Raw genomic sequence first — 13046 nt, forward strand, 5'->3', positions numbered from 1 at the left:
GGCATCACTGCAATAACATGAAAGCGGCTGGAAGCGATCAGGATCGCTTCCAGGGCTTTCAAAGACCAACGACGTACGGGGTACGTCCTTGGTCCTTAACTGCATTTTTTTGCAGGACGTACCCCATACGTCGTTGGTCGTTAAGGGGTTAATGAATCACACAGCAGAATCTCACTCTAGGATCATATTACCAGTGTTGTTGAATCAGTGAACTGTTAGCTAACTCGTTTGCAATGAATCACTCTGTTAACAGTTCACTGATTTAAAGAGTAATATGCCATTTCTGTATTGTGTTATACTTTCTCAATCAATAGCATATTATTTGTTAGCTACCCATATTTATTTCCCCACAATTGCTTTTTTAATTAAGTGTGTAGAAAACCACAATGTACGTTAGACATTCTTTTTTTTCTTTTTTTTTACATAATGCTGTCTTGTTACTACATTAGGGCTACTACATATTCTAAAATAAAGAACCACAGTTCTTTATGTGTTTAACCCCCAAAGGGGCTAAACAAAGCACATAGTTAAGGTCAGCTCCATAGCAAAGCCAACTATCAGCAGCTAGCTCACAGCAGTATTCTGATGTCTTTTGCCTACCTAGGTATGCTTTGCGCACAGAAAAGCAGTGTTTAAAGTTAAACATATAAATAATATATATGTTTTGCTTTAAAGGGATAAAGTAAAGCTTTTTTGTATTTAGTATGTTTAAAAGCTTACTTTTAAGTGCAAAAGAGAAGGAAGCAAATTGTATAAAATCTGTAAAATGTTCTCAAACAAATTGCAAGCTGGTAGTGCTGTAGCTACATAAAGTTGTCTGATTCGGACTGTCACAGTGACTCATGAATCATTTAGGAGGAATCAGATCGGTGATTCGGGGGCGGAGCATCAGTAAGACAAGAATCTGTGGCTCTGCCTCACGCACATCACATTTCCAGTAGGTGAACTGATGAATCAGTTCATGAACTGGTTCAGTTACACGAACCGTCCGAAATGAACCGATTCATCTAGCTGAACCGAACTTCCCTTCACTATTTGAAAGCTGATCCATTGATCACGTCTGGCTTGCTTTTCTTTGCATGTGTTTGCTGCAACACGAGCGGCCAGCTCCACCTACTGGCTATTTTAATGTATGCATGTGCTAATGCTTTCAATAGCAGTCAATGCTTTTCAATAGCAGTCACATGACTGAAAAAAGGGCGTTATTCTGAAACGGTGCAAATTGAACCGTTGTAAACCGAGGTTCACCAATGAGTTACACATGCTACAGGGTGTGCAGAGGGCAACATACTCTGCACACCTGGACAGCACACAAATAGTGACCCTGGACAACACTATTCATGGTTCTCCCTGCATAACCTGTAGCATGTGTAACTTACAAGTGTCCAGGAAAACATGGCCGATGTGGCAACCCTAGCAACAATTTACCATCCCATTAAATCTGCTCTTTTTAAATCATATTTGAACGGAATACAGTTATTTCCAAAACAAAATTATATCAGAATGCTGCATAGGACAGAACTCTTACCTTCAATACATGCCATAGCAAAGAAATGAGATTTGTTTGGTTAGATACATTTATTTAATCAACATGTAACAGACGGTGAACACATACTGTATATTGCCTTTTCTTGTTTATAGTGCTCTCATAGTGTGGTCTCTCTTAAAATTTCATTTGAGCATAATTTTCTCGTGTTGTGCCACAATGTAGGGGATTTAATTTTAAACTATACTAGAATCCAATATATATTCTATAACGCAAGAACTGTGTGATTTTAAGTGTCCTATTCTGTTCTTCAGTAATACAGCAAATTGTTACTATCATAGAAAAAGTCAAGATACATTGGTTTTATTTTTCATCTGCTAAGTAAATATTGCTTATTTCTTATGCTACAAAAGCTTATTTCTCTCTTGTAATAGAGTACTACCCATGTAAAAGTTGGAATATTAATTATATTGCCCCATTTTCAGATCATGTTCTTTTTTTTTTTTTTTTTTTTTAATAAATGAATCTATTTGTTTGTATGGCAGAAGAGACATAAACACAAGACCAATAATAGGAATCCTGTAGATTTTGAAGAACTGTGTATATTGTTTGAATAGCTAAATCTCAGAGCGCTATAGCATTGTACTGACACTGATCTAAAAGAACATTAAACATATTCCTGTAATATGTTTACTTTGGCATTATTTATTATACCTAAGTTTTGTTCCATTTAGCTCTGAAAATTGAGAGGCTTGAATGGACTAACCAGGATTTATTTCAAACTGACCTGAAAGGCGCTTTCACAGTTGTTACTTGACCAGTTTAGCCTCCCCAATTACAGGTCAGATTGTTCCAGGATATTTGACAGTTAAGAAACTTCCTGAGACTTCTTCAATGACCTTGTCATCCAAATGTGGGCAAATCAATTCCATCATACTTGAATAGGTATCATATGGGTGTCTGCACTGACATGCCCAAATTCAGGTCTGCATTAATCCCTGGCTTGTTTCCCAGAGTTGTGTTAGGTTCAGTCCTCTTACTCATTTGTCTTTCCAACCATATCCTAAAATTGAATTGAAGCTATCAGATAAGAAATGGGTTTAGGTATGGAAAGAGGAGCTCAAACTGTTTCAACTTTCAACCTACTCCAAAAAGCCCTAGGTAACATGGCAGAAGGCCTTTCTGTGTGAATCTGAATGCATCATCCTATATTTAAAAGGACAGTAAAGTAAAAAAAAAAAAGTCATGTTTCAGACAGAACATGCAATTTTAAACAACTTTCCAATTTACGTCTATTTCCAAATTCCCTTTGTTCTCTTTATATCCTTTGTTGAAGACTAAACCTACCTAGGCTGATAGTAGTCTATAGCATTGTATGGCAGCAGTGTTTAAAACATTGTAACTATGTACGATACTGCTATAAACAAACACTGATACCAGATGGCTAAAGGCATGTGTACGCTTCTGCGCTCACCTAGGATTACTCTTTAACAAAGAATACCAAGATAACCAACCAAAATTAATAGTAGAAAATTGGAAAGTTGTTTTACATGCCGTGCCCTATCTAATCCATTTAAGTTTTATTTAAAATTTACTGTCCCTTTAATGCACATGTAAGTTTTATTTTCTGCTTGCGTGTGACTTCATATGCTTTATTACTAACCCCATTGGTAAGGAATGGAATGATATGAAAGATCAAACCCTATTTATGTAGAATCATACTTTTTACAGTAGGGTTTTTACACTTAATGTTTTTTTATAATGTAAGATGTAAGCAGAGATGATAAAACTTAAGTGAACCTTGTTGCTGATAGATTGTGACGTTTTTCTTTGAGCTTGGCTATTGTGTATATATTTCACACGCTGAAATTGGGCCCATGTCAGACCAGGACTTGCTTATTCAAAGCACATGTTTTGCTACTTGAATCTGTAGTTGTGATGAAGAATATACTTGTGCATATCACGTTAACACATTTTCTTAAGTTACATTGAACTTCATAGAAACTAGGAAAATCTTGGAAACTGCTGGTCAGCACTTAACGTCTAGAGGTAGATCTTGGTTAACCTTATTGAGTATTGCTGGTGGAATTTTTTTTTCTTTCTAATTTGTGTATGTATAATGTTTCTTCACAGTTACAAAAGTGTGTTTTGTTTGTACATTAATATGTGCTATACATTCAGGTTCTAACATTTCCTGATTTGCTTTTTTAACCACTGTTTGTAACACAACTCTCACTGTTATGTTGTAGGTATCGATGAAAGATCAAGTGTGTCTTCTTGGGGGCAAAGTGGTCCACTCAGTCCATCATATGAGTCTTCAAGGGTAAGTACATTTGACAATTTCATGGATATCTAATTACTTGTTTACAAAATAAAATGTGTTTTCCATGTACAAAACTTGTCATCACTGTGACAGCCAAATTGTATTTTCTGCCCTTGGCTATAAAAGGGTTAGATATAATGTGTCAAAATTCCTCTAGATAATTACTGTGGGGTGTCTAAATTCTACAAATATTTACTTTTGTTTAGTAGTTTTGAATTGGGTGACCGCTATTTAGTCCAAGCATATCAAATTTTCACGTTAAACCAATAATTTCATCTTTGTACTATTTAGCCTATTGTCATACATGATTCACTCATGAGGAGTAGTTGATACATGGATCAGCTACCCAGCAGAGGTGGTATTGTGGTATCAGCATTGCCAGGTTTAATGGGAACTGTTCTTTCTTTGTGTGGAATCTGTGTTTGTTCAGGAATGCTGTGGTCTCAAGACCCCCCTTCCCCCCTTTTCTCTTGTACCATGGTTTACCTTGCATAGAATGTTTGGAGATTCGTAAATTAAAATAAGGGCAGGGGTCTTGATAAGACAAAGGCAGACTGGGATATAATTGCATGTAACAGAAAACTTAGTCAGAACTAGCCTTGGACAGGAAGCAGTTAACATCTGAAGGAGTTCTCCACAAAACGGAATGTGGATAATAATTATATAGGTACAGGTGACCCTCGGTTTACGTTGGTTCAATTTGCGCAGTTTCAGAATAACAACCTTTTCTTTCAGCCATGTGCAGTAATTAAAATAGCCAGTAGGTGGAGCTGTCCGCTTGTTTTGCAGCAAAGTTATGCAACTTAACAGGTCTGAAATTGATCTGTGTACACAGAACAGACATTAGCTATCGAGCAGCCACTTCCCTATTATCTTTCTGTCCAGTTGCTTGAGGTGAAGGTGCCTAAATGCCTATTAATCACTGCAGATTGAAATGCATAGAATAGGTGCAGAACCAATATTATCTAACATGCTAACAATGCAGAGAACGGATTGCTGAAAAATGCAAGTAAAAAAATGTTTTTGTTAATTAAACTTAGTTTGATGATGATGCAATCTGTTGTGTAATTATTTTATTAGGTGCCGTTAGCAAATGTTTTTGTTCATTAAACTTAGTTTGATGATGATACAATCTATATTATTAGGTTTATAATGCTGTTTATCATTTAAAGTCTTCATTTCAAAGCTTTAAAAATAATGTATTAGGTGTTACTTATGTCAGTTTTGAGAGGGGCCTGGAACCTAACTCCCTCACTTCCCTATGACTTACATTATAAATTGGGTTTCAATTTACAACGGTTTTCGATTTACAACCATTCCTCCTGGAACCTAACCCCGGCGTAAACTGAGGGCTACCTGTATTGTTTTTTATTTTATGTCCTATTATATTTTAAAGAACTATAACTTTGCATATATCTTGTTATTATGTATGCTTTTATAATTTGGCACTGTGTAACCTGTATTTGTCGTTTGTTATTTAACATATAGAAAAGCTAATTCTGTCTTTGGGCTCTAACCTTGACTAAAGAGTCAAACTTAAAGGCACGTTACCTAACTGTTAATTGTGTGAGTTATTGGGTTTCCAAGACACCCTTAATTCAAGATTCTTGGTGGTGGCAGCATTGATAACTGGGGTTGGTATAGGCTGGATTTGGGGGTTAATTTGGTGTCCCTTTGGGTCCTTTGTAGAAATAAAGGTTTAAGGGAAAACTAGTGACTGTTTGCTATTAATCCCTTCATGCCCACACACTCCCCATAGTGACGGCTGGGTGGAAAGGCTTAATCTTCATAAACTGGTTGGCAGCCGTGGGGATATCTAGAGTTGTTTAGTGCTATTTGTATAGTACTAAAATAAATTACATGTTTTTGTGTAATTTCCCAAAGACAGAACTCGGTGCCTAATTACAGACATACAGTGCAAAGAAAGCAGTTTTTTCCCCTTCCTCTTATTGTCTGTCTCTACTAACAGTATGGAAGGATACAGAAAATGCCCAAGTACAATCCAGATTGGACACTAGGGGTATTAGAAAGTAGAATCAAACTATTTCAAGGTGGAATACATTCAATAGCCCATTTATACAGTTTGATAAATTCCAACTCCAATTTAACCCAGATAGAGGGAATTGCAAACAAATGGCAGCAGGATTTTCCAAGTATAAATAGTTCAGACGTACAGGAGAGTTTTAGAATAATAAATACAACATGGGTACCAACTGTATGGCGTGAATCACACCTGAAAGTAATAAATAAAGTATATATAACAGCACATAATCTTAGAAAGTGGTATAAATCAAAGCACACTTGCCCGAAATGTAATGCACAAGTAGCAGATACATTACATTATTTTTGGGCATGCCCCAAAATTCATCAGCTTTGGTTACAAATTAACTACTGGCTGAAAAAGAACTTATTAATAGGGGATGAAATCCTAAAACAACATGTGTTTCTCCAACATTGGTGTGTCCGGTCCACGGCGTCATCCTTACTTGTGGGATATTCTCTTCCCCAACAGGAAATGGCAAAGAGTCCCAGCAAAGCTGGTCACATGATCCCTCCTAGGCTCCGCCCACCCCAGTCATTCTCTTTGCCGTTGCACAGGCAACATCTCCACGGAGATGGTTAAGAGTTTTTTGGTGTTTAAATGTAGTTTTATTCTTCTATCAAGTGTTTGTTATTTTAAAATAGTGCTGGTATGTACTATTTACTCTGAAACAGAAAAGGATGAAGATTTCTGTTTGTAAGAGGAAGATGATTTTAGCAGACAGTAACTGAAATCAATTGCTGTTTCCACACAGGACTGTTGAGATGAAGTAACTTCAGTTGGGGGAAACAGTTAGCAGTCTTTTCTGCTTAAGGTATGACTAGCCATATTTCTAACAAGACCATGTAATGCTGAAAGGCTGTCATTTCCCCTCATGGGGACCAGTAAGCCATTTTCTTAGTTAAACATAAAAGAATAAAGGGCTTCAAAAAGGGCTTAAAAACTGGTAGACATTTTTCTGGGCTAAAACAATTGCTTTACTAGGCATATTATGCAGATTCTAACTAATTATTGGTATTATAATCTTGGGGAACGTTTAGAAAAACGGCAGGCACTGTGTTGGACACCTTTTTCAGATGGGGGCCTTTCTAGTTATAGACAGAGCCTCATTCTGGGACTGTATAGGGGTTAAATGTAAATTTAAGGGTTAAAGCTCTGAAATTTGGTGTGCAATACTTTTAATGCTTTAAGACACTGTGGTGAAATTTTGGTGAATTTTGAACAATTCCTTCATACTTTTTCACATATTCAGTAATAAAGTGTTTTCAGTTTGAAATTTAAAGTGACAGTAACGGTTTTATTTTAAAACGTTTTTTGTGCTTTGTTGACAAGTTTAAGCCTGTTTAACATGTCTGTACCATCAGATAAGCTATGTTCTATATGTATGAAAGCCAATGTGTCTCCCCATTTAAATTTATGTGATAATTGTGCCATAGTGTCCAAACAAAGTAAGGACAGTATTGCAACAGATAATGATATTGCCCAAGATGATTCCTCAAATGAGGGGAGTAAACATGATACTACATCATCCCCTACTGTGTCTACACCAGTTATGCCCACACAGGAGGCCCCTAGTACATCTAGTGCGCCAATACTTATTACCATGCAACAATTAACGGCTGTATTGGATAACTCCATAGCAAATCTTTTATCCAAAATGCCTACTTATCAGAGAAAGCGCGATTGCTCTGTTTTAAACACTGAAGAGCAAGAGGACGCTGATGATAACTGTTCTGACATACCCTCACACCAATCTCAAGGGGCCATGAGGGAGGTTTTGTCTGATGGAGAAATTTCAGATTCAGGAAAAATTTCTCATCAAGCTGAACCTGATGTTGTGACATTTAAATTTAAATTAGAACATCTCCGCGCACTGCTTAAGGAGGTGTTATCTACTCTGGATGATTGTGACAATTTGGTCATTCCAGAGAAATTATGTAAGATGGACAAGTTCCTAGAGGTTCCGGTGCCCCCCGACGCTTTTCCTATACCCAAGCGGGTGGCAGACATAGTAAATAAAGAGTGGGAAAGGCCCGGCATACCTTTTGTCCCCCCCCCTATATTTAAGAAATTATTTCCTATAGTCGACCCCAGAAAGGACTTATGGCAGACAGTCCCCAAGGTCGAGGGGGCGGTTTCTACTCTAAACAAACGCACTACTATTCCTATCGAAGATAGTTGTACTTTCAAAGATCCTATGGATAAGAAATTAGAGGGTTTGCTTAAAAAGATTTTTGTACAGCAAGGTTACCTTCTACAACCAATTTCATGCATTGTTCCTGTCACTACGGCAGCGTGTTTCTGGTTCGAGGAACTAGAAAAATCGCTCAGTAAAGAATCTTCGTATGAGGAGGTTATGGACAGAGTTCAAGCACTTAAATTGGCTAACTCTTTTGTTTTAGATGCCGCTTTGCAATTAGCTAGATTAGCGGCGAAAAATTCAGGGTTTGCTGTCGTGGCACGCAGAGTGCTTTGGCTAAAGTCTTGGTCAGCGGATGTTTCTTCCAAGACAAAATTGCTTAACATTCCTTTCAAAGGTAAAACATTATTTGGACCTGATTTGAAAGAGATTATTTCAGACATCACTGGGGGAAAGGGCCACGCCCTCCCACAGGATAGGTCTTTTAAGGCTAATAATAAGCCTAATTTTCGTCCCTTTCGCAGAAACGGACCAGTCTCTAATTCTGTATCCTCTAAGCAAGAGGGTAATACTTCACAACCCAAACCAGCCTGGAAACCAATGCAAGGCTGGAACAAGGGTAAGCAGGCCAAGAAGCCTACCACTGCTACCAAAACAGCATGAAGGGATAGCCCCCGATCCGGGACCGGATCTAGTGGGGGGAAGACTTTCTCTCTTTGCTCAGGCTTGGGCAAGAGATGTTCAGGATCCTTGGGCGCTAGAAATAGTTTCTCAAGGTTATCTCCTGGAATTCAAGGAACTACCCCCAAGGGGAAGGTTCCACAGGTCTCAATTATCTTCAAACCAAATAAAGAGACAGGCATTCTTACATTGTGTAGAAGACCTGTTAAAGATGGGAGTGATACATCCAGTTCCAATAAGAGAACAAGGAATGGGATTTTATTCCAATCTGTTCATAGTTCCCAAAAAAGAGGGAACATTCAGACCAATTTTGGATCTAAAGATCCTAAACAAATTTCTCAGGGTACCATCGTTCAAAATGGAAACTATTCGAACGATCCTACCTACTATCCAGGAAAATCAATTTATGACTACCGTGGATTTAAAGGATGCGTACCTACATATTCCTATCCACAAGGAACATCATCAGTTCCTAAGGTTCGCTTTTCTGGACAAGCATTACCAGTTTGTGGCACTTCCATTTGGATTAGCCACTGCTCCAAGGATTTTCACAAAGGTACTAGGGTCCCTTCTAGCGGTTCTAAGACCAAGGGGCATTGCAGTAGTACCTTACTTGGACGACATCCTGATTTAAGCGTCGTCCCTGTCAAAAGCAAAGGCTCATACGGACATCGTCCTAGCCTTTCTCAGATCTCACGGATGGAAGGTGAACAAAGAAAAAATTTCTCTGTCCCCGTCAACAAGAGTTCCCTTCTTGGGAACAATAATAGATTCCTTAGAAATGAGGATTTTTCTGACAGAGGTCAGAAAATCAAAACTTCTAAGCTCTTGTCAAGTACTTCATTCTGTTCCTCGTCCTTCCATAGCGCAGTGCATGGAAGTAATAGGATTGATGGTTGCAACAATGGACATAGTTCCTTTTGCACGAATTCATCTAAGACCATTACAACTGTGCATGCTCAGACAGTGGAATGGGGATTATACAGACTTGTCTCCGACGATTCAAGTAGATCAAAAGACCAGAGATTCACTCCGTTGGTGGCTGACCCTGGACAATCTGTCACAGGGAATGAGCTTCCGCAGACCAGAGTGGGTCATTGTCACGACCGACGCCAGCCTAGTGGGCTGGGGCGCGGTCTGGGAATCCCTGAAAGCTCAGGGTCTATGGTCTCGGGAAGAATCTCTTCTCCCGATAAACATTCTGGAACTGAGAGCGATATTCAATGCTCTCAGAGCTTGGCCTCAACTAGCAAAGGCCAAATTCATAAGGTTTCAGTCAGACAACATGACGACCGTTGCATATATCAATCATCAGGGGGGAACAAGGACTTCCCTGGCGATGAAAGAAGTGACCAAGATAATTCAATGGGCGGAGGATCACTCCTGCCACTTGTCTGCGATCCACATCCCAGGAGTGGAAAATTGGGAAGCGGATTTTCTGAGTCGTCAGACATTCCATCCGGGGGAGTGGGAACTCCATCCGGAAATCTTTGCCCAAATAACTCAATTATGGGGCATTCCAGACATCGATCTGATGGCGTCTCGTCAGAACTTCAAGGTTCCTTGCTACGGGTCCAGATCCAGGGATCCCAAGGCGACCCTAGTAGATGCACTAGTAGCACCTTGGACATTCAACCTAGCTTATGTATTCCCACCGTTTCCTCTCATCCCCAGGCTGGTAGCCAGGATCAATCAGGAGAGGGCCTCGGTGATCTTGATAGCTCCTGCGTGGCCACGCAGGACTTGGTATGCAGACCTGGTCAATATGTCATCGGCTCCACCATGGAAGCTACCTTTGAGACAGGACCTTCTTGTTCAGGGTCCATTCGAACATCCAAATCTGGTTTCCCTCCAACTGACGGCTTGGAGATTGAACGCTTGATTTTATCAAAGCGTGGGTATTCAGATTCTGTAATAGATACTCTGATTCAGGCTAGAAAGCCTGTAACTAGAAAAATTTACCATAAAATATGGAAAAAATATATCTGTTGGTGTGAATCTAAAGGATTCCCATGGAACAAGATAAAAATTCCTAAGATTCTATCCTTTCTACAAGAAGGTTTGGAGAAAGGATTATCTGCAAGTTCTCTGAAGGGACAGATCTCTGCTTTATCTGTTTTACTTCACAAAAGACTGGCAGCTGTGCCAGATGTTCAAGCATTTGTTCAGGCTCTGGTTAGGATCAAGCCTGTTTACAGACCTTTGACTCCTCCCTGGAGTCTAAATCTAGTTCTTTCAGTTCTTCAAGGGGTTCCGTTTGAACCCTTACATTCCGTAGATATTAAGTTATTATCTTGGAAAGTTTTGTTTTTGGTTGCAATTTCTTCTGCTAGAAGAGTTTCAGAGTTATCTGCTCTGCAGTGTTCTCCGCCCAATCTGGTGTTCCATGCAGATAAGGTGGTTTTGCGTACTAAGCCTGGTTTTCTTCCGAAAGTTGTTTCCAACAAAAATATTAACCAGGAGATAGTTGTACCTTCTTTGTGTCCGAATCCAGTTTCAAAGAAGGAACGTTTGTTTCACAATTTGGACGTAGTCCGTGCTCTAAAATTCTATTTAGAGGCTACTAAAGATTTCAGACAAACATCTTCCTTGTTTGTTGTTTATTCTGGTAAAAGGAGAGGTCAAAAAGCGACTTCTACCTCTCTTTCCTTTTGGCTTAAAAGCATTATCCGATTGGCTTATGAGACTGCCGGACGGCAGCCTCCTGAAAGAATCACAGCTCACTCCACTAGGGCTGTGGCTTCCACATGGGCCTTCAAGAACGAGGCTTCTGTTGACCAGATATGTAAGGCAGCGACTTGGTCTTCACTGCACACTTTTGCCAAATTTTACAAATTTTATACTTTTGCTTCTTCGGAGGCTATTTTTGGGAGAAAGGTTTTGCAAGCTGTGGTGCCTTCCATTTAGGTGACCTGATTTGCTCCCTCCCTTCATCCGTGTCCTAAAGCTTTGGTATTGGTTCCCACAAGTAAGGATGACGCCGTGGACCGGACACACCAATGTTGGAGAAAACAGAATTTATGCTTACCTGATAAATTACTTTCTCCAACGGTGTGTCCGGTCCACGGCCCGCCCTGGTTTTTTAATCAGGTCTGATTAATTATTTTCTCTAACTACAGTCACCACGGTATCATATGGTTTCTCCTATATATATTTCCTCCTGTCCGTCGGTCGAATGACTGGGGTGGGCGGAGCCTAGGAGGGATCATGTGACCAGCTTTGCTGGGACTCTTTGCCATTTCCTTTTGGGAAAGAGAATATCCCACAAGTAAGGATGACGCCGTGGACCGGACACACCGTTGGAGAAAGTAATTTATCAGGTAAGCATAAATTCTGTTTTTTCCTACTAAAATACTCAGAACAACACAAAGATAATAATTTAATTAATACTATAATATTACTAGTGCGAAACCTTATATTAAAAAGATGGAAATCTCCAAAAGCACCTAAGTTCGTAGAATTTAAAAAGATATTGATAAATCAATGTGTTATTGAACAAATATCTATACAATACCCCAGTAATATTCAAATTCAAAATTACTTCAAAAAATGGATAAAGGTTATCAAAAGCTTTCCAGAAAACGTACAAACCCAATTAGTTAAGCCATTTAGTACCACTGAATACGTATTGCAAAACGTACATGCAGGTTACTTTCCGGAATATTGGGTACCGATAGACCATGGTTGTGGGGGGGGGGGAGGAGGAGAGAGGAGTTACATACAGGGAGTGCAGAATTATTAGGCAAATGAGTATTTTGACCACATCATCCTCTTTATGCATGTTGTCTTACTCCAAGCTGTATAGGCTCGAAAGCCTACTACCAATTAATCATATTAGGTGATTTGCATCTCTGTAATGAGAAGGGGTGTGGTCTAATGACATCAACACCCTATATCAGGTGTGCATAATTATTAGGCAACTTCCTTTCCTTTGGCAAAATGGGTCAAAAGAAGGACTTGACAGGCTCAGAAAAGTCAAAAATAGTGAGATATCTTGCAGAGGGATGCAGCACTCTTAAAATTGCAAAGCTTCTGAAGCGTGATCATCGAACAATCAAGCGTTTCATTCAAAATAGTCAACAGGGTCGCAAGAAGCGTGTGGAAAAACCAAGGCGCAAAATAACTGCCCATGAACTGAGAAAAGTCAAGCGTGCAGCTGCCAAGATGCCACTTGCCACCAGTTTGGCCATATTTCAGAGCTGCAACATCACTGGAGTGCCCAAAAGCACAAGGTGTGCAATACTCAGAGACATGGCCAAGGTAAGAAAGGCTGAAAGACGACCACCACTGAACAAGATACACAAGCTGAAACGTCAAGACTGGGCCAAGAAATATCTCAAGACTGATTTTTCTAAGGTTTTATGGACTGATGAAA

At 39.4% G+C, this 13046-nt stretch overlaps 1 protein-coding gene across 4 annotated transcripts in view; it reads left to right on the forward strand.

Moving 5' to 3' along the window:
* Window positions 1–13046, forward strand: part of TCF12 (transcription factor 12) — a 954287-nt gene that overhangs the window by 221055 nt on the left and 720186 nt on the right. For all 4 annotated transcript variants that reach the window (XM_053717513.1, XM_053717514.1, XM_053717515.1 and 1 more), the window contains exon 4: window positions 3736–3809. In XM_053717513.1, the coding sequence (XP_053573488.1) occupies window positions 3736–3809 (74 nt within the window). The remainder of the gene's footprint in view (window positions 1–3735; window positions 3810–13046) is intronic.

This window comes from Bombina bombina, chromosome 6 (genome assembly GCF_027579735.1).
Source record: "Bombina bombina isolate aBomBom1 chromosome 6, aBomBom1.pri, whole genome shotgun sequence".
Classification (NCBI taxonomy): domain Eukaryota; kingdom Metazoa; phylum Chordata; class Amphibia; order Anura; family Bombinatoridae; genus Bombina; species Bombina bombina.